Raw genomic sequence first — 20965 nt, 5'->3', positions numbered from 1 at the left:
CTTCGCTTGGAGAGAGGCGCTACCCTGACATTCGTGTACCTGAGCTCACTGAGAACAGTGTCAGTGGCTGCTGGCTTCCTCCCCAGCAAGAAATTGCAGGGTTTCCAGGAATTCGGTGAAGAATTATTAGGAAGTCAGGGTGCTCACAGGACAGTCTGATCCTATCACCCCAGCCAGGAATAGCAGTTTGAACAAGGAACGCGTTTCTAATCCTTGGCAATAGTCTTTATCAGGAAATGGTGCCTGCCTTAATAGACGCCATGGATTGCATTATCAGTTAAAAAGAAGGATAAAGCCATCGTGGCCACATCCACCCACACACCCACAGCTCCATTAGGACAACCAGCAGCAGAGATTTCCAAGCGGACCAATCCCCCAGGATTGATACACTTGGTGAACCGTGGCGACACGTTCCTCCCCCAGTCCCTGCAGACCTGTGTGACGGGCAGGCCAGGGGCTGCCGCTTCCATGCCTTCCTTTATTGAAGGCGGGTCACACTCGCCAGCAGGAATTTGAAGCAATCATGAAGAGGCTCACCTTTCTGGGCAGCAGCAAAGGTGAGAGACAGAGGACACCGGAGGCTGCAGAACGATTCGGGCCAGCCAGAAAGACAAGGCCACCTGGATGACTCCGCGGAAAACACTCTCCTCTGCGGACTGTCTCAACCCTTCATTCCAGCTCCTCTGCCTATTTCATTCTTTGCCGGTGTGCCCCATGCCTTCTCAGTTAATATTTAAGCATAGAAACCTAAAATACTTAAGTTCTTCCTGTGCCCAAGGCACCGTGCTTAAGTGCATCATATGCACCATCTCACAACACGCGGTGGGTTGCATATTATCATGTCCATTTTCAAGACTAAACAACTGTGGCATGTGGAGGTGAGGTAACTTGTCCAGGGTCACCCAGCCAGGATCACGAATCCAGCCTGTCTGTCTCAGAGCCCGGGTTCCATTCACAGAATAATCACTCTCCTGCTGCCGCAAGATTATCCCATTCTTCTCCCTTGCTCTGTTTTCTCCCTTACAATCGCCCTCTTCCCTTTAGGTTAATAGATGTCTGGTGTCTTACTCAAGAGCCATGTACTTGTCAGATGACTGGAATTGAGTTCAGAGAACTACATTTTTCTCAGGAGAAGGTTCACTGGAATGTGTTCAGGGAAGAGGAAAAGAGAACGGTGCAGGAAAGAGGAGGGTAGATCAAATATGTCAAGATGCCCAGCCTTGGGGAAGGAAGGCCAAGACATATGTAAAGAAATGGAAGAGCTGTAGGAATACAAAAATCATGCACGGTGAGAAACAGAAAATACATCCGAGGCATCTGGTCCCATTTCGCGGATGGGAAAATTAAGACCCGGCTTTCAGTGGAGTCAGGACCTAACCCAGTATTTCTGCCCACCTCGACTTTTACTCCCTTCTCTTCATCTCACTTCTGCACCAAGCACCACTGCCACCCTCACAGGTGGCTTAAGAGACTATGACAATGGCTATAGGTTATAAAGAAAGTAGAGATGCAAATATGGCCCAATCTGAGGAGGCTTGATTTGAGAAAACAATGGTCCACGTTGCCTCATCGTGTAGGGAGGGTCTCCGTCATCACATCTGGCTGGCATCTGTTAGCAATGCTATAAATGACATCCCTGCAGCGAATGATGATTTCGCCGTGACAGTGTTCAACAAAATCAGTTCTGCGGACCAGTGTCTGGCTAGCTTCAACTCTAATCTCAGAAATCTCGATTCAGGAGGTTTTGAGAAACCATGGGACCGGGAAATTCCTGAGGGTCCTTCTGACAGTAGGACTCCATGACCATGTAACTTTCTCTAACATGGCTTCAGCTATGACTGAGTGAACACAGGTGACAGGCAGTCCACAGCAGACTCAGAGTCAAGGAGCAAGGAGCACTGTGTCTCAGACACCTGTGTGTCTTGGACGGGTAACGTATCTTTTCTGGTCTCAATTTCACCTTCTTGAAAATGACAGAAACATATTGTTTTCATGAGCACTTAGAATCCTCACAAAGATAAACCACATTCCGGGGCCGTATAATGTCTCATTCATAAAATTTCCAGAATAGGTACAGCTATGGAGACAAAATAGGTCAGTGACCGGGGCTGAGAGTATGAACAAGAACTGACTCAATGGGCACGGGGAAGGTGTTTGAGATGACGGAAGTGTTCTAAGATTAGGTATTGCACAATTGTATAAAAATGCTAGAACAAAACATAGACAGTAAAGTCTCAGACATTCCTCATTGTAGTATCTTTTCTGACATACCTACTCGGGCAAGGAAAACAAAAGAAAAAAATTAACAAATAGGACAACCTCAAATGAAAGAGTTTTTTCACAGTAAAAGAAGCCATCAAGGAACTGGAAGGACAACCCCACTGAATGGGAGAACGTATTCACCATTACACATGCTCAGGGGTTAATATCCAAAATGTATAAAGAACTCATATAACTCAACACCTCCCCCCCACCCGAAAAAAGTTTAAAAAATCCAATTAAAAGTGGGAAAATGACCTGAACAGACATTTCTCCAAAGGGGACACACACATATGACCAACAGACATATGAAAAGATGCTCAACTTCACCAATCATCAGAGAAATGCAAATGAAAGCCACAGTGACATATCACCTCACACCTGTCAGAATGGCGCTCACCAATAAGTCAACAAACAACAAGTGTCGGAGAAGATGTGGAGAAAAGGGAGCTCTCCTGCACTGTTGGTGAGAATGCAGACTGGTGCAGCCACTGCAGAAAACAGTATAGAGATTCCTCAAAAAATTAAAAATGGAACTACTTTATGATCCAGTGGTTTCACTTCTGGAAATATATCTAAAGAAACCCAAAACACTGAATCAAAAGAATATACGTGCCCCTGTGTTCATCGCAGCATTATTTACAATAGCCAAGATCTGGAAGCAGACCAAGTGCCTATGAGTAGATGAGCAGATAAAAAACCTGGTACATTTACACAATGGAATACTACTTGGCCTTCAAAAAGGGAAATCTTAACCTTTGTGACAGCATGGATGGACCTAGAGAGCATTATGTTAAGTGAGATAAGCCAGGTAGAGACAGACAAAAAGCATCTGATTTCACCTACATGTGTAATCTGATGAATAAAATAAACTAACAATAGAAACAGACTCACGGATACAGAGAACAGACTAACAGCTGTCAGAAGGGAAAGGGTTAGGGGGCTAATTGAAAAAGGTGAAAGGATTAAGTGACAAATAAAAGTAAAACCCCACATAGATACAGACGATAGCATGGTGAGCACCAGAGGAGAAGGGGGTGGGGGGTAGGAGAGGATGGAGCAGGGATAAGTGTGAGGAGGAGACTTGACTTGGGGTGGAGAGCACACAGTACAATACACAGATGGTGAACTGCAGAACTGTACACCTGGAACATGTATAATTATATATTAGCCAACATCACTCCAATAAATTCAATAAGAAAGGCCCTGGCCGGTTGGCTCAGCAGTAGAGCATCGGCCTGGTGTGCAAGGGGTCCTGGGTTCGATTCCCGGCCAGGGCACACAGGAGAAGCGCCCATCTGCTTCTCCACCCCTCCCCCTCTCCTTCCTCTCTCTCTCTCTCTTCCCCTCCTGCAGCCAAGGCTCCATTGGAGCAAAGATAGCCCGGGCGCTGGGGATGGCTCCTTGGCCTCTGCCCCAGGCGCTAGAGTGGCTCTGGTCGCAATAGAGCGATGCCCCGGAGGGGCAGAGCATCGCCCCCTGGTGGGTGTGCCGGGTGGATCCCGGTCGGGCATATGCGGGAGTCTGTCTGACTGTCTCTCCCCGTTTCCAGCTTCGGAAAAATACAAAAAAACAAAGAAAAAGTAAAAAGTAAGTAATACTATAATACAATAATTCAATCAACAATGGAGGAATAGATCTTTTTTGCCTATCCTGTTAAAAGGGGTGACTATATTATTCAAACTCAAGAAATTCTGAACTAAGGGATAGCCAAATCCCTTCCAGAGGGTAAAATTCATGATTCCAGGGACTTCTTTATATTATGAAACAAATACTAAATGCTTTTACCAACGATTGTGGTGCATGCCCTTGGAGGTGTTTTTTAAAATAAAATTTGAAATTAAAGAAACTCATTAAAATAAGGCACACACGACCTCTTACATTCCCTTTCAGAAGTTTGTCTTAATACTCGAGCGTCTGTGGGCGGGGCCTGGAGCAAGCTTTGCTCACTGCCACCCTTCACCCAACGCCAGCTGCTCCCTTCACTCGACACACCGGCAGGAATAGCACTGCATGGAACAAACACGGGTTAAAAATAAGTCCTGAGCCCGGTCCCCTCCTTGCTTAGGAAATCTGAACCCTGGGACGATGCCAATCTTACAAAATGTGCTTTCTGATTACCAGCAGACGGCACAGCGGGGTAGACTGACCACCGTGTCTCCTACAGCGAAGAGGGTAAAACAGTTTTCTTGAGCGAGGCCAGGGTTTACCCACACACTTCAAGTCAAACAAATCAGTGCGGGCTGCTTCTGGCTGCTGCTGGAACGTGTGCGTGCCTGCGCACAGACCTCCACCCTGCGCCCTCGCTGCCCAGCCCACAGGGTGGCCGCGCCCGCGCACCGTGCCCTGCGCCCCGCACCTCTGCCCTGGATTGCTTCTCTAGCCTCTGCTCCACTTCTTTCCTGTCAAATGTCAAGGGAGCCTGCTTTTTTACCCCCCTCCTATACTTCTTAATGGGGAAAGTCTGGAGTTGCTTCCAAGTTTTAGGCACTGCTGCTCGTCACCCTGCAACCCGGGGCTGCTAGTATTTCACGCCTGTTCTGCTCCATGCTTGACACGCACTACATTTAGGCGGGTATGATACTAAAGCTCACTGCAGGCCCCCTTTCCACTGGCAGTGGGCTTGGCGACGGTCCACGTCGCTTTTTAATCTGTCTTGGCATTTTGCTCACTCGGGAGGCACTTGGGAAAAACACAGTGTAGTCAACTGTCTGTCCTGACTTCCATCTGCCTTCCTTTCTTATCCCGTGTCCTCGAGTTGGCAAGCCCTCCGCATCCCCTCCCATCTCAACCCAACGCAGAGATGAGATTGATGAGGAAAACAATGGTATGTGCCATCCTTAGCATTAGAAACCCTGCTGCCCCATTCCCTCCCCCAAGTGCAAAACAACAGAGAAAATAAAATGGCTGGCAGAAAACCAAATTTCACCCCCAGGACACAGGGTCTTTCCACTCATCCTAGGTGGTACTCAGAGAAAGATATATGTAGATATATAGATATTTATAAAACTCCAGCCCTCCGCTTTCCACTTACCCACTCATCTTACTTTCTATTAGCTACTTGTTGAGAGAGTTTAGAACTGAAGTAAACACACACCTGTTTTTCAGAGGTCCGCCCTAAGAGGTCCGGTTACTACTCTTCTGCTGTTCAAGAAGTATCCAAAAACCCATTCATTCATCTGTTTTCCCAGCCAGACTCTTAGCCAAATCCCCTTCGGAAAACAGCATTGCAGTTACCACTGCTTGCTCTGCCAGGAATCACAAAGTTGTAGCGAGATCTAATGCACCTCTTTCTGAGCTGAACCAGTTTCTTAAATGCCACTGCATTATTTTGTGTATATTTTATAACTGCTAAGCATAGAACAAAGTATAGCTGTCCTAGGGGGAGTATAAATCTGTATTACATTATAGCTGATTTGTGGGAGAAAGATTATCTAAAATTTGATTTTTTTAAAAACATGCCATTCTTCAGTAAGATATAAAATAAAACCAGTTGATCAATAAAATAAAATTCACACACCATTATGTCTCTAACTTTTAACAATGATATTGAGTGACTGTTTTCTGTTACTCTTTAGTCATTTATAGTTAGTTCATAAAATAGAGAAGTAGTTATTGAGCATAAAACTGCCAGTTACTTTTCAACTCTGTAAAATTAAAGATTTTTATAGAAACAGAATTACAAACATTGATCCAGCATATTTCTGGGCAACTATATTTATCACTGGACCATCACAACCTCATACAATCATAAAAGATGCCAGAAACTCACACACTCAGACACAGACACACACACACACACACACACACACACACACACACACACACATCTGCTCCTACACTCTGAAAGTGAACTCCAAAACAGAAACTTCAAACTCTTAATTCCCTCCTGAAGTGAGAGCCATTTTCTGCTTTAAAAAAAAAACAACAAAAAACGTTCCTCTGAAAACTCTCACGAAGCAGAGTAAGTAACACAGACAGTTTCATTTAAAACTATCTTTCCTGCCAATGAACTGTCTTTCCCCACATAAAAAACGTTCCAGAAGGTTGGGGCCGGGAGAGGTGACAATGCACAAATTCACAGTTTTCTTTTTTCACATCGTGCTGCCGGCTCCGTCCTAGCTCTCAGAAGTGTCTCTGTCCTGCTGAAAAGTCAGCTCGCCAAGGCGGTGGGGGAAAGAAGAGATTCCAGGTCCACACCAAATGTTTAAGTGATGGAGTTCTAGCTTGCTTACATACACCCACGCACACACGCACGCACACACGCCCTGCAAACTCCGAGTGCGTGCAAACAAACAGCAGGCTCAGAGAATGAAGAGAAGCTTGCAAACGCAAGGACGCCGCGGTCCCCTACCTCTCTTGTCTGTTTCACAAAGCAGCTGACGAAAGTCGCCGTCAGTCCTGGAGTGTGCCGAGAGGCTGGGAGGGAGGCGGCCCCGAGGGTGAGCAGGCCCAGCCCGTGTTCAGAAGCTGCCCCAGTCAGATTTTCCAACTGTGCGACGGCAGCCAAGTCCCTGCCCATGCCTGAAGAATTTCCTGAACAGCATTCCCGTTCTTTTTCTGACTGCTTTGAAACCGTACTCTGTCTGTACTTCAATACGGCTTTGTCAGGCCAACCCGGAGCTACTGGGCTGTCTCCAGCTATCAATGGGAAACACATGTGCTAAGCACCGACTCGCTCCCCTACAACAGCGCCCATGGCGTCTGCTGGGCTCCCATTCGCAGCCACAAAGAAAACCGCTTCTAGAACCAATTTGGATTTCTCGGCCATTCTCCGCACGGGCTCTGCTCCGTGGTGCTAGATGCCGGAGATAAGTTGTCTCTTTCTTCTGCTCAACAATCTGGCCCCTTTATAACTTGTTCCTGCTGGTCACATCCCTGGCTGACCCCTGCTGGCCCCCCAGCTCTTACCACTCCTGATAACAAGCCTATTAACAGCTGAGAGAGGTGAATTCTAATTTGGTCTCCCTACCTGCTCTGCCTCCGTCTGCACTCAAAATTTCAATGGCTGGAGGGGGAACAATATTTTTAGCATCTCCAGACTGAACTGTGCCTTCGTCCTGATGTGTGCACCTACAGCTGCTGCAACTAAAAATAATGAGATGGGGGGGGCACTTTGGTTGCTCTCTGCTCTGTAACTGTGCTGGTCCCCGAACGTAACGTTTTACAGGCTGTTGTGATGTGTGTTACGGGATTAGGAAACGGAATGGAGAAAAGAATGTCCCTTTAATCAGAATGTGTCCTAATTCTGTGCACCTGTGAGGCTTTCTGGGTGACAGCCATCAAGATGTCCTATGTGCACGCTGCTGAGTTCTGTGGTGTACATGTGACGTTTCCTTTTCCCTCGAAACAAGAGGAAATCTCCAAAGATACGAAGAGGACACCCCTCTTTCTTCTCCCACAACTGAAAACTCAGTGTCTGAAGAGCCAAAGCTAAGTTGTCAAGGTAACACTGTAGAAAAAAAGATGATTTAAAGAGAGAGCCTCATCTATTTTGAGTTTTTTTTTCCCCCTTCCAGTATTAATATTTTTACTTCTTAAAATCACACCCCATTAACAACTTGTTTTAAGGAACTGGCTTGCCGGATTGTAAACGTGGTGTCTGCTCCCCAGGGGCTGTTGCGGATAATAGGATTTGCTGGGGTCTTGAGTTTTGAATCCAATTGCAATGGGCACTTGCAGCAGAACGAGACTTTTGCCTTGTGGAGCAGTGTGTGTATGTATGTGTGGGAAGGGACCATGTGCACCTCTAAGGTCAGGATGCAATTATAGAATCAGAGAACTTGAGGGCTGGAAGGAACCCCAGAGACCATGCAATCTAAATTGTTTCTACCCTTCTTGTTACAGAGGGAAACGGAGGCCCAGACAGATTAGACGACTCGTCCAGAGTTGCAAAGACACTTAATGCCAGACTGCAGGCTAGAAAATGAGATTTTCTACATGCTTCCTTTATCCCAGCAGCATTTGGGACAGGTAATCTCCCAAATCATGTAACCTTCCCAAGAGCAGGCATGGGATTAGTTGGCCTGGGTCTAATTTTAGCTCTGCCTGTGAATCCCAGTCAGCTTGCTAAACCTTCTGGATGTCGGTATCCTCATCTGTAAAATAGGATCTGACTCAGGGAACTGTTGAGGATGTGGTGAGATAATCTATGTAAAGTGTTTATTACAGTGCCTGTTAGTAAATTTCAGTTTAGAGTCCTGTTAATGCAGCAGACCCTTTCTCTTACCTAAAAGCTGAACTGTACTCTTACATCTAGTTTGAGCTCCTTGAATAAATTATTTGATGGGCTAGTTTTCTGCCACCTCAACATAACAGGAGCCTTTCACCTTAAATACAGGCAAGAGTCCTAATGCCTTAGTGGAACATTAAGCCAACCATATAGCTATGCTTTTCATTTATTTCTTAAACATAAAACTGAAGTCGTTCCTCAGGATTAACTCACAGGGAAGGAAAAGAGTGACACCAAGCCTGATGTCAGGTCCAGGAGGCGAAACATAGTGCCATTTACAGAGAACTGGACTCTCTCCCAAACCTTAAGAGCTCGAGGTTACCATTCTAAAAATAGGAGACCATTAACAATGGCAATTCCCACGTTTGGTAACTGCAACCTCCTAAATTAACAACGTTATAAAATCCCGTAAGTTGAGAAAATAGCTGCTACAAATTCTAACACATCGTAATGCTATCTGGGGTCCCAGAGCCTTTGCCTTGGAGTTGATGAAAGCAGCTGGTTAAAGAACCTCTCACTACTTATTAAGCATGTTTGGTGTGTCCAGCTACTTTTGGGGAAACAAAAGAGGAGGAATAGTTAATTTTGAATAGTTTACAAATGTCCTAGTGGTCAATTAAAGAAATAAACATAAAACTAAAAACAAACAAACAAACAAAAAAAACCCCAAAAACCAAGCTCAGATGTATACAAAGCAGACCAATGGTGACATGATGCAGCCCAGTATGTCCCCAGTACTTGCTATGTGGCTCACTTCCTGTGAGTGTTAGAGGCCCAGCCTGAGACCTGGCTTCAGCTCTACTAGCTGGGAAATCCTGAAAAGTCACTTCACTCTTCTAATGTTAAGAAAAGTTATCCGAAACTTGAAAATAACTCTGCAAGGTTGTATCATGTTCTTTCAAAGGCAAATGTGGTAATTGTTTGACATGCCATTTTAAGAATTACTTAAGGGAAATGTGCTTTGTTCAAGTCAATGTTTACTAAAGATCCAAAATTTAGTAAAGTTACATGTTACCTTGGAGACTTCTGTCAAAGACAGAAATTATTTCTCTCCAGTAGAAACAAAATAATCCTACATGTGCTGGTGTTTCACACTATAAAATATTAACCAGCATGGTATCTAACCCAGCAATCCTGTGCTAATATTCCTTTATTGGTGCATCTCAAACAAGGAGCTCCTCAAATACTCTTGGAGCCAGTCTTACCATCATACTGATTGCCTCATCAATTGATGTGTCAAATCAAATTTTTCACATATTTTCACTTTATATTTGTAGGAGTAATAATTTTAACTTCAAAAAAGTTATGGCTTGGCCCTGACCAGTGGTTTAGTGGATAGAGTGTTGCCTGATGTATGGATGTTCCAGGTTCAATTACTGGTCAGGGCACACATGATAAGTTACCATCTCCTTCTCTTCCCATTCCTCTCCCCCTCTCTCCCTCTTTCCCTTCCACAGTCAGTGCCTTGATTGGTTCAAGTGTGGCCTTGGGTGCTGAGGGTAGCTTGGATGGTCCAAGTGCATCAGCCTCAGGTGCTAAAAATAGCTCGGTACTCAAGCATCAGCCCCAGATAGAGTTGCTGGGTGGATCTCACTTGGGTTGCATGTGAGAGTCTGCCTCACTATCTGCTCTCCTCTCATCTACAAAAAAAAAAAGAAAAAATTATGGCTTGATACTGTTCCATTTTCCTTATCACTGTAATGAGTGTTATAAGCCTTATGTGAGATATCGCATAATAAAGCACTTAACAACATACATAGTGTAGAGCAAATACTCAAACCACGTAAACACTGCTACTATTTAATACTGTAATACTTTGTGTTCAGTTTTGTAAAGGACTCTAGGGATCACTGGGCTAGCTCGCTCATTAATCTCCTTCCCATTACAGCTTTTCATCCTTGCCACTGGATTCTGAACACCCTCTATGACGACCACGCCTACTGAAATTCTCCCATAGTAACTTCTTTGCTTTTTAGAGATTTCTATTTTTATTTATTTATTTATTTTTTGTATTTTTCTGAAGCTGGAAACGGGGAGAGACAGTCAGACTCCTGCATGTGCCCGACCGGGATCCACCCGGCATGCCCACCAGGGGGCGACACTCTGTCCACCAGGGGGCAATGCTCTGCCCCTCCGGGGTGTCGCTCTGTTGAGACCAGAGCCACTCTAGCGCCTGGGGCAGAGGCCAAGGAGCCGTCCCCAACGCCCAGGCCATCTCTGCTCCAATGGAGTCTTGACTGCGGGAGGGGAAGAGAGAGACAGAGAGGAAGGAGAGGGGGAGGGGTGGAGAAGCAAATGGGCGCTTCTCCTGTGTGCCCTGGCCGGGAATCGAACCTGGGACTTCTGCACGCCAGGCCGATGCTCTACCGCTGAGCCAACTGGCCAGGGCTAGAGATTTCTATTTTTAATGTTCTAATATTAATCACTGAAATATATCTCCCTACAACACATACAGATTCATTGGCGGCTAATCATAAAGTTGGGTTGAAAATGCTGACCTTAGAGTCACATGAATGAGAAAACAGCCTTCTAAACCAGTACACAAGCTCCATGAGGATAAGGCTTTCTGTCGGCATCCTCCCTGCCAAACTTCCAGCGTCTAGGACTGGTATGTAGTTGGCCCTCAAAGTTACCATTTGAATAAATAACAGCTGTTGACTCACTTAAAAACAGGGGTCCTAAATCATCCCTTTGAAGAATTATTTTGACTTACAGTTTAAATATATATGGTACTATTGGGTCATTTCTCCTTACTATGGTTTAGCTTCTTTTATCACCTGGTTAGCTTTCTTCCAGAAATGTTGCAGGTTAGCTAATTTCCTTATAAAATTTGGTAATAACAGGGGAGCCAACTTTTCAGATGTGCTGGGTCTAATCCAGGGGGGCAGAGGACCAACTCGCTCTCTCATTTAGGAAACATACTTCTACTAATGCAATTCGTGATAATATTAGTTTGGGGGCAGTCCCCTGGAGTCCCACTGAGAAGCCAGTTGGGAGCTCCTGTGTCACAAGTGATCTTATTAAGCTACATGGCCTACATGGTTTACATCTCTGACTCTCAAGCCCAGCTTTAGGTTAGAATCTGGAGGGAGGGTTAAAGCTGATCAGAGCCGAGGGCCCACGCCAGAGATTAGGACTGGATTAGACTGAAATAGTAACCAGATAACAGGATTTTGTCTTGAGCCCCCACTGGCCCAGTGATTCTAATAGGTGCCAGGCTTAAGAATCGCTAAGTCACCGTGATAACTAAACTTTTAAAACATAAACCTAATTATGTCACTCCATGAACTAAAACACTTCCATGGCTTCCCATCGCCTGAGCAGGAAGGACGCCACCCTCACTGTGACTTGAGAGCCCTGGCTGGATCTGGCCCCTTGTCTCTCTATCTCTCCAGTCTCATCTGCTGCCACAACCCTGTTGTCCAGTTCTTCAAAGAAAGCATGTATCTTTCCCCTTGAGAATTTCAGAAAGGCCATCCTCATCTTTGGGAAAGATTTTTCTCTTTTCTGGAGGTTACACCCACTCTCATGCTTTCACCCAGGTAACTCCTAGTCAACCTGTAGATTTATATAACCCATCATCACTTCACATGACACTCAGTTATCCCCGAACCCCCAGAACCAACAGTCCTGTTATACAAGCCCAAAGTCTAGTGCTAATTTTTTTTTTTATGGGAGACAGAGATAGAGATAGAGGAACACCTTTGTTGCAGCATCTTAGTTGGTCATTGACTGCTTTCTGATATGTGCCTTGACTATAGCCAAGTCACTGACCTTGTTCAAGCTAGAAACCTTGGGCTTCAAGCTAGCAACCTTTGGACTCAAGCCAGCAACCATGGGGTCATGTCTATGATCCCACACTCAAGTCAGCAACGCTACACTCAAGCTGGATGAGCCGATGCTCAAGCCAGTAACCTCGGGGTTTCAAACCTGGGTCCTTTGGGTCCCAGTCCAACACTCTATCCACTGCACCACTGCCTGGTCACACTAAACTAGTACTTATTATAACTCTGATTATATAATTGTAGTTTTATTTAATTCATATCCATCTTGCCTGATAGAAAATGAGTATTTTCTGTGCCCTGGCCAGCTAGCTCAGCGGAAGAGCATTGGCCCAGCGTGTGGAAGTCCTGGGTTCAATTCCCAGCCAGGGCACACACGAGAAGTGCCCATCTGCTTCTTCACCCTTCTCCCTCTTCTTCCCCCTCCCTCTCTCTTCTTCTCCCACAGCCAAGGCTCCATTGGAGCAAAGTTGGCCTGGGCACTGAGGATGGCTCCATGGCCTCTGCCTCAGGTGCTAGAATGGCTCTGGTTGCAATGGAGCAATGCCCCAGATGGATCGCCCCCTGGTGAGCATGCCAGGTAGACCCCAGCTGGGCGCAAGCAGGAGTCTGTCTCTCTACCTCCCTGATTCTCCCTTCAGAAAAATACAAAAAAGGAAAAGAAAATGAATATTTTCTTTGAGAGCAGAAACAAGGCATGCCTGCTATAGTATCGTAGCCTGGCACCATGACCACTCCATAGGAAGCAACGATAGATATTATTAAGTAAGGGAATGCAGTATTTTTTTAAACCAAGAACAAGAACATGCAGAGAACCTCACTTTCTTTATTTTGAGTTCATGCAATCTTTCTTCCATGTCAAAATAGTGGATTGTACTTAGGATAATGAGTTCTCTTATAAGATATAAATATTCTCAAAAACTAATATGGCACCCATGTGTTTATCTAAAAGACTTTGTGAAATATCCAAGACAGGGGCTTGGCCAAGTCCCAAAGACCTGAGGTCCAGTGTAGGATAGCTCTGGTTCTTGTGAAGAATGTTTGCTGGGCCACTGACTCAGCAGGGCAGACCAAGTTGAGATAACACTGTGGGTCCTACAGAGGTAAACGTATTTATGGCACAAACTTCAAAATAGGCATTTGTCAGGACCCTATTGCTTACAGCAATCAGAACTCAAATTAGCCTAAGGAAAGGGAAGGGCAGGATCCTGGGATTCTAAGTCATCTAACTCAATCTGCAAGTGGTAGATTTTAAGGTGGGATGGTCAGTAGCAGTTAAAATACAACCAAGGCTTGATCTCCCTCTTTTTCTCTTGCTTTTTCTTGGATTCATTCTCAATTAATCCCTCTCCATAGGTAGCAAAACAACTACAGGCGGTCCCAAGTTCCCTTTCACAGGGAAAATAAAAGATCTTTTCCAGGAAGGACTTTGGGTAGCCCACTTTGAGCTACATGCTTATTTCTTAATAGATCTTTATGATCAGAGGGATAAGGTCCTCACGTTGGCCATATTTGGCTCATATGACAATCTCGGAGACTAAAGACAGCGAATCAGCTCCATGTGTAGCAGATGGGCTGGCGAGGCTGATTAAGGGACCTGAGAAAAAGCTGTAGGAGACACAACTCCCATGTGAACTATGGATGCCAGGACAACCAAGACATACAATACTTGTAATTTTTCCCAGGAAAGGTTCCCTGAGAAATAGTATGAGGCAATACAGGATGGGGCCGAAGTAAGTTTACATTGCTCATATAGAAAATAATAAAATAAGTAATAATAATACAAGATTAAACTGTGTTTCACATATGCAGAGCTATAAATCTACTTCTGCTCCACCCTGTCTTTAATCAAATAACAGAAAAAATATGTACTATATCCATGCCAAAGTCAGTTGAATTAGAGTTAAACTAATGACAAATAATTAGAACAGTAACATTATGCCAGCCTTTCATTGAAGGATTCACTTCACAAGTAATACCTGGTGGGAAATGACACTCACCCTGCTTTGGCTCTTCAAAAACAGACAGAGCAAATCTAATCCTACTTTCAATGGCCAAGGGCAAAATAATCTAGTTGACTTTGAAGAGCCTGCATTTGTGGAGGAAATCTGGACCAGGAAGTCTGGCTCAGTGATAGATCAATGCCCCACAGTTTTGAGAATTTCTCCACTGGCCAGACAAAATGTCTAAACTGAAATCATTTTCTGTTTTGGAAATTCAAATATATGCATGGTGCACAATGAAGGATTCTCAAATTGTCATTACTTTGAGAAGGAATTAACACGCTGGATAATGTGAGTAGTAATAAAACACATTGCACATTTATCTTTAAAAGTCAAGCAAATGGTATAAAAAATGCTGGTATAGTTATATAGATCGTTACATGCCTTCTTTTCTTTTCAGCAGAAAACATTGATCACTTCTTTTAAAATTCTTTCTGAGCCATATTTTCTTATTGTCTTGCAGCTTGCTGAAAGTAACTCTTGAAACAATACATTTTTGTTTGGAAATAAAATTTACTGAATAATAAAAATGGATCGGATTCCATGATAGGGACTCCATGTTAGGCAGCAATAAATGAAACCTGTATTTGAAAGCAAAAGCACCACTTAGTGCTCACTGGTCCGAAATACAGCTGTTGGATGCAGGGATTCTTACATGACTTAAGCTTCCTGAGTGAGGAGTGCTGCTTGAGACCAACAGCCAAACCTCCAAATTCAGGACCCACACCCAGCAATCATACACCAAGGATACCAAAAGCTACCAAAAAGAGAAAATGCAGTACTATATACATTTCAAATGATTTGACCTTTAGAAGTAATTCATTTATATATATGATAGAAACATAGTCGAGCAAATCCTCAACTAGCATACTGTCTGAAGCATAATAGTTGCTTAATAAATGTTAAGTGTTTAATAATAAAAACTGCTAGTAATAAGAAATATTCTAACACTGCCAGATGAACAGAAGCTGAAGGAGTTTATCATCACTAGACCAGCCGTACAAGGAGTGATAGAATGCTTTAAGTTTCAACAAAGGATGCTAAGTAACAATGTAAAATAAAAAGTATAAAAAGAAAATCATGGGTAAAGAGAAATAGAGACTCAAATTCAGAACATTCTAATATTGTAATAGTGGCATGTAAATCCCTGTTCACTCTAGTTTCAAAATGAAAGGACAAATGTCAAAAATAACTACAGCTACAGGATTTGTCAACAAATAACGGATAATGCAAAGTATAAAGTAGCATCAAAAGTGTAAAGTGACATTAAAAGCATAAAATGGGGGAGTTTAGTAAAAGTGTAAAGTGATTTTGAATACAATAAAAGTTAAGTAGGTATCAGCTTGAAATAGACTGTTATATTTTATATAAGGTTTGTGATAACAGAAAAAAAAAACCCTCTGCTAGTACACAAAAGATAAAGAGAAGGAAACCATAGGATACCATTACCTGAAATATCAACAGATCAGAAAAGACAGAAAAGAACATAACAATTACAAAACAGAAAACAATTAAGAAAATGGTACATCTGATAAGGGGTTAATTTCAAAAAATATATACAGAACTTATACTACTCAACACTGAAAAGACAAATAACTCAATAAAAAAATGGGCAAAGGACCTGAATAGACACTTCTCCAAAAATGCCAACAGACATATGAAAAGACATTCAAATTCACTAATCATCAGAGAAATGCAAATTAAAATCACAGTGAGATGTCACTTCATACCTGTCAGAATGGCTATCATAAATAAATCAACAAACAAGTGCCTGCAAGGACATGGAGAAAAGAGAACCCTCCTGCACTGTTGGTGGGAATGAAGATTGGTGCAACCACTGTGGAAAACAGTATGGAGTATCTTTAAAATATTAAAAATGAAAATGCCTTTTGATCCAGAGATTCCATTTCTGGGAATATAGCCGAAGAAACTTGAAACACTGATTGGAAAGAATATATGCACCCCCATGTTTATTTCAGCATTATTTACAATAGCCAAGTTCTGGAAGCAGCCCAGGTGCCTATCAGTAGATGAGCGGATAAAAAAGCTGTGGCACATTTACACAATGGGATGCTACTCGGTCATTAAAAAAAAAAAAAAAAAAAGGAAATCTTATCTTTTCCAACAGGAAATCTTATCTTTTGCAACCTGGAGAATATTATGCTAAGTTAAATAAGCCAGTCAGAGAAAGACAAATATGCGATTTCACATATATGTGGAATCCAATGAACAAAATAAGCTAACGAGATAGAAACAGACTTACAGATACAGAGAACAGACTGAGGGTGGCCAGACTGGGATGGGGGGCTGAAGGGCTAGGTGAAGGGCATCTTTTCCTCAAGCCCCCCCATCTTGATCAATTTCAATAGTCTTTTAGTATCCTGAGCCTCATGTTTCCTCATTAGCTGAAACTAATTAGAAGCAACAGACTGGACCAACGTGGCTGAACTGCATTACTAGCCTACCTTAGCAAAAAGCGTGTAGTCCTGATGTAATACGTTCGTCACAGAAATGAACTTCATATAAAATTCACTTAGTGGCTGCAGTGACATGCCTTCTTCACTTCTAAGAGCAGGAAGCAGGAAAAAGCATAAACACCAAATGGATGAGGACAGAAATTGCAAAATCCATATCAAAAGATAGATTCACTACCTAACCAGCATATTCACTATGTTGGCATTTTTTTTTTTTTTGTATTTTTCTGAAGCTGGAAACGGGGAGACAGTGAGACAGACTCCCGCATGCGCCTGACCGGGATCCACCTGGCACGCCCACCAGGGGCGATGCTCTGCCCCTCCAGGGCGTCGCTCTGCCGTGACCAGAGCCACTCCAGCGCCTGGGGCAGAGGCCAAGGAGCCATCCCCAGCACCCGGGCCATCCCCGCTCCAATGGAGCCTCGGCTGCGGGAGGGGAAGAGAGAGACAGAGAGGAAGGAGGGGGGAGGTGGAGAAGCAAATGGGCGCTTCTCCTATGTGCCCCGGCCGGGAAACGAACTCATATGTTGGCATTTTTAATGAAAGAATGTGGCTTTCCAAAGGTCATCCATGGATGCATAGAAGAATGGAAAGCCACCAAATGGAAAAAGTAGTTCACTTTTGCACTGATGTGGATAGAGTCTTATCCAAAGAAATCTACACCTCTATTTAATCAGCGGTTGTTCCATGTCAGGCACTGGAGAGATGTTAGAGCTAAGACTGATGGGGTCCTTAACCTTGAGGCATTTATGGTCTTTGTTGGGAGGATTTGGAATGTCCTTTTGGACCATTGACAAGACTACCTCTGTTGGGCTGACTTAGGGTAATATCTTAATGGCAATTCAGGAGTCATTTCTGGATTTTTTTTTTTAAATTTCAAGTATGTTAATTATCTTTCTTACTATGTTCCCTCTTCTTATGCAGAGTTTCCTAGAGGGAGAGAAGATGTATCTATCTCTATCCATGCAACACTTATTTTTAACCGCAAGTTTAAAAATTGATGTTGCTAATATAGACATCAATCTCGTGGGGTTGGTTGGGGTGAGTCTACCATTGCAAGAGGAGAGTGCTCTTGCTGAACAGATAGAATCAGCTTTCTAAGACTGAACTTTTGAAAGACATATTGTGATGACTCCACAGAAAGAGACTTGCTCATGAATAATCACTATAATATTTATTATTTTCCAGACCTAGGATGTAGAATAATGAATTGGCAAGGGTTTATAGCTAGAGAAATGGGTCAATTCTTTAACCACTTCATTTAACAAATTTATAAGAGATCATGGGCACTGAGCCATTTCATTTAATTCTCTCCTACTAAGATATTATCATACATCAATGTTTTATTTTAAAGAAACTCTTCAAGGTTCTATTTTTAGATGAGCTACAGCAATAGTTCAGTGTAAAGGGTGAAGTAAAATTTCAGTTTGTAGTGACATGATTAGTATAATAAAATCTCCTCCACCTTTTAGGAACTTAACTCAAAATAGAAAACATTTCCACATGTTGAATAAATGTATTTGGGGTTCTGGACAGATTTTTGATTAGAATTTCAAGAACTCGTGTAAGTACTTTACTTGATTATGAAATTATAGCCTTTTACTTTTTAATGCAATGAACTTGAAAGTATTCTTTATATCCAGATATGTAAAAGTTAATGAGGGAAAGCTTTTCTACTTGCCACCGTGTTTGGGATTTGCAGGAGTTAGACCTTCTTTGCCCCGGGATGGAATTTGGCAGACCTGGATTCTTATCCTGGTGCTGTTACCTTTTAACCAGGAAATGATGCTAAACCACTTAAACTCTCTAATCCCTGAGTTCTCATGTGTGAAGTGGGAATAAGAGCAGCCATTTCACATGACTGTACAAGGATTTAACAAAATAATCTTAGTACAGTGGCTCTAACATACACAGCAATAACATCAATTGAGTGCTTACTGTGCGCTTACACAGTAAGTACTCAAATATTAGCAGATATTAATAAATTATACCGGAGAATTCTTTGAGCCACCCCATTACAACTAAATGGAACTAAATGAAACAACAAGTTGATGCTTCTCCCAGCCTCTATCTCTCTCCATTCTTTCCTCCCTTTCTAATTAATGGAAAAATTTAAAAAAATAAATTTATTTAGAACATACATATGCTTTGGTAGCAAAAGACTACTTTTAAAGCGAACCTGTCTATCATAATTTTTGCTAATTTCCCAGTGACTGAATTATTACACTTTCACTTCATCATGATTTAGCAGGCTTAAGTTCATTTTTATTACTATATAAGGCAGAACTATGTCATCCTAGTTTACTTATTGAAATGACAGTATTCAATACCCATTCGTCAATAGAGCCTCCCTTAGTACCAGTTGGAGCCAGACCTCCACTATCATCATCTGAGTCTGGCCATTGGTTTTTGTCTCAGTGTTCATTCAGCCCTTTGACATGCATTCTTTAATATTTAGACTTTGTTAGTCTCACTCTTAAAATCAACAGTTCAGAGAGTCTTCTTTCTCTTAGGACACAGTGTGAACATCCTATCATGGATCACAGGAACCTTGTACCTCCTGCACGACATCCAGGAAACTGCTTACAGGTCTCTTCTTGTGGGAGCCTTCACTTTCTTCTCCTCTCTCTGTACTTAGCTGTCTCTTAAGTCCTCACTTATGTGGTCCACAAAATTTCTTCAATTTCCCCTATCACAATATTTGCCATTCTTTATTGTTATTATTCACTTAGTTGTCCAAAGGTTCAACTAGATTGTCAGCTCTTGAGGACATGCCCTATGTCCTTTTCATCAGTTGTCACCAGGGTCACCACACTGTCAGGTTGGAGTGCACACTTTGATCATTGTGAAGGGAAGGAAAAGAGGGAGGACTCGAACCTGTTCTCAGAAAGGTGAAATGGTAGAGAAGAGTACTGGTGGGTTGGAGAGTTTCTTTTTTTTTTTTTTTTTTTTTTTTTTTTTCATTTTTCTGAATCTGGAAACAGGGAGAGACAGTCAGACAGACTCCCGCATGCGCCCGACCGGGATCCACCCGGCACGCCCACCATGGGGCGACGCTCTGCCCACCAGGGGGCGATGCTCTGCCCATCCTGGGCGTCGCCATGTTGCGACCAGAGCCACTCTAGCGCCTGAGGCAGAGGCCACAGAGCCATCCCCAGCGCCCGGGCCATCTTTGCTCCAATGGAGCCTTGGCTGCGGGAGGGGAAGAGAGAGACAGAGAGGAAAGCGCGGCGGAGGGGTGGAGAAGCAAATGGGCGCTTCTCCTGTGTGCCCTGGCCGGGAATCGAACCCGGGTCCTCCGCACACTAGGCCGACGCTCTACCGCTGAGCCAACCGGCCAGGGCCAAGGTTGGAGAGTTTCATACAAAACAATATTGATAACATAGTGTTGGGCAGATAAAGTTATTTTTTCTCACCATTATTGTTAAAGATGGCACTGCCCACATCGATGGCCATCGCCTATGTCCGTGATGGTGAACCTTTTTATAAAAACCGCCCACTTTTGCAGTGCTGGTCAACCTGGTCCCTCCCGCCCACTAGTGGGTGTTCCAGCTTTCATGGTAGGTGGTAGTGGAGCAACCAAATGGCACCGTAATTGGCCCACCATGAAAGCTGGAACGCCCACTAGTGGGCGGGAGGGACCAGGTTGACCAGCACTGCAAAAGTGGGCAGTTTTTATAAAAAGGTTCACCATCATGGGCCTAGATGATAACATTAATTGGCCTTCTTGCTTGGAAGGGGCATGGTTATGCTAATGTGTTTTGGAGGAGGACTTTCGCACCAAAAGGTTTTAAAAGGAGGAGCTAGGAGACCATTTGGGGAGAGATCACATTGTTTCGAGAGGAGAGTGATTACGTTCTAAGAAGAACCCATGGAGGCAGGGAAGGGAAGCCACATGGAGGAGACAGCCAAATGGCAGATTAGGGGAAGGAGAAGCCAGTTTGTGGAGGAGAAGGAGATGGGGATCAGAAGTGAATAAGACTGGTGAAGTGTTAGCCTTTGATTCTAGGAAAATTCGAATGAGTCAGTGGTTTTGGGAGCCCTGAATGGAAAGGCAAGTGTTTCCCGCCGTGTGTACACTCTCACCTGCCGGGTGTGAGCTAGCATTAAAGAAAAATGGATCACCAGTTTTCGGCTCTGTTGATAACTCACCGTCTGTTCGAATCAAACCTGAACCTGCACTGGCCACGTGACTTTGACGGCAGCCGTGGATAC

General features: G+C 43.5%; 1 protein-coding gene across 3 annotated transcripts in view; it reads right to left on the bottom strand.

Moving 5' to 3' along the window:
- Positions 1-20965, bottom strand: part of LOC136377638 (delta-sarcoglycan) — a 427945-nt gene that overhangs the window by 385521 nt on the left and 21459 nt on the right. The window contains exon 1 of one of the 3 annotated variants that reach the window (XM_066344713.1): positions 6614-7137. The exons of 1 other annotated variant lie outside the window; for it this stretch is intronic. In XM_066344713.1, coding sequence (XP_066200810.1) covers positions 6614-6919 — 306 coding nt within the window. In that variant the 5' untranslated portion in view covers positions 6920-7137. Of the gene's footprint in view, positions 1-5356; positions 5378-6613; positions 7138-20965 lie in introns of those variants that run through there. One more of the 3 variants, XM_066344715.1, reaches the window with a different exon arrangement.

This window comes from Saccopteryx leptura, chromosome 6 (genome assembly GCF_036850995.1).
Source record: "Saccopteryx leptura isolate mSacLep1 chromosome 6, mSacLep1_pri_phased_curated, whole genome shotgun sequence".
In the NCBI taxonomy this organism is placed as follows: domain Eukaryota; kingdom Metazoa; phylum Chordata; class Mammalia; order Chiroptera; family Emballonuridae; genus Saccopteryx; species Saccopteryx leptura.
The sequence above is the reverse complement of the archived record's forward strand: the minus strand, read 5'-3'. Positions and strand labels throughout refer to the sequence as shown.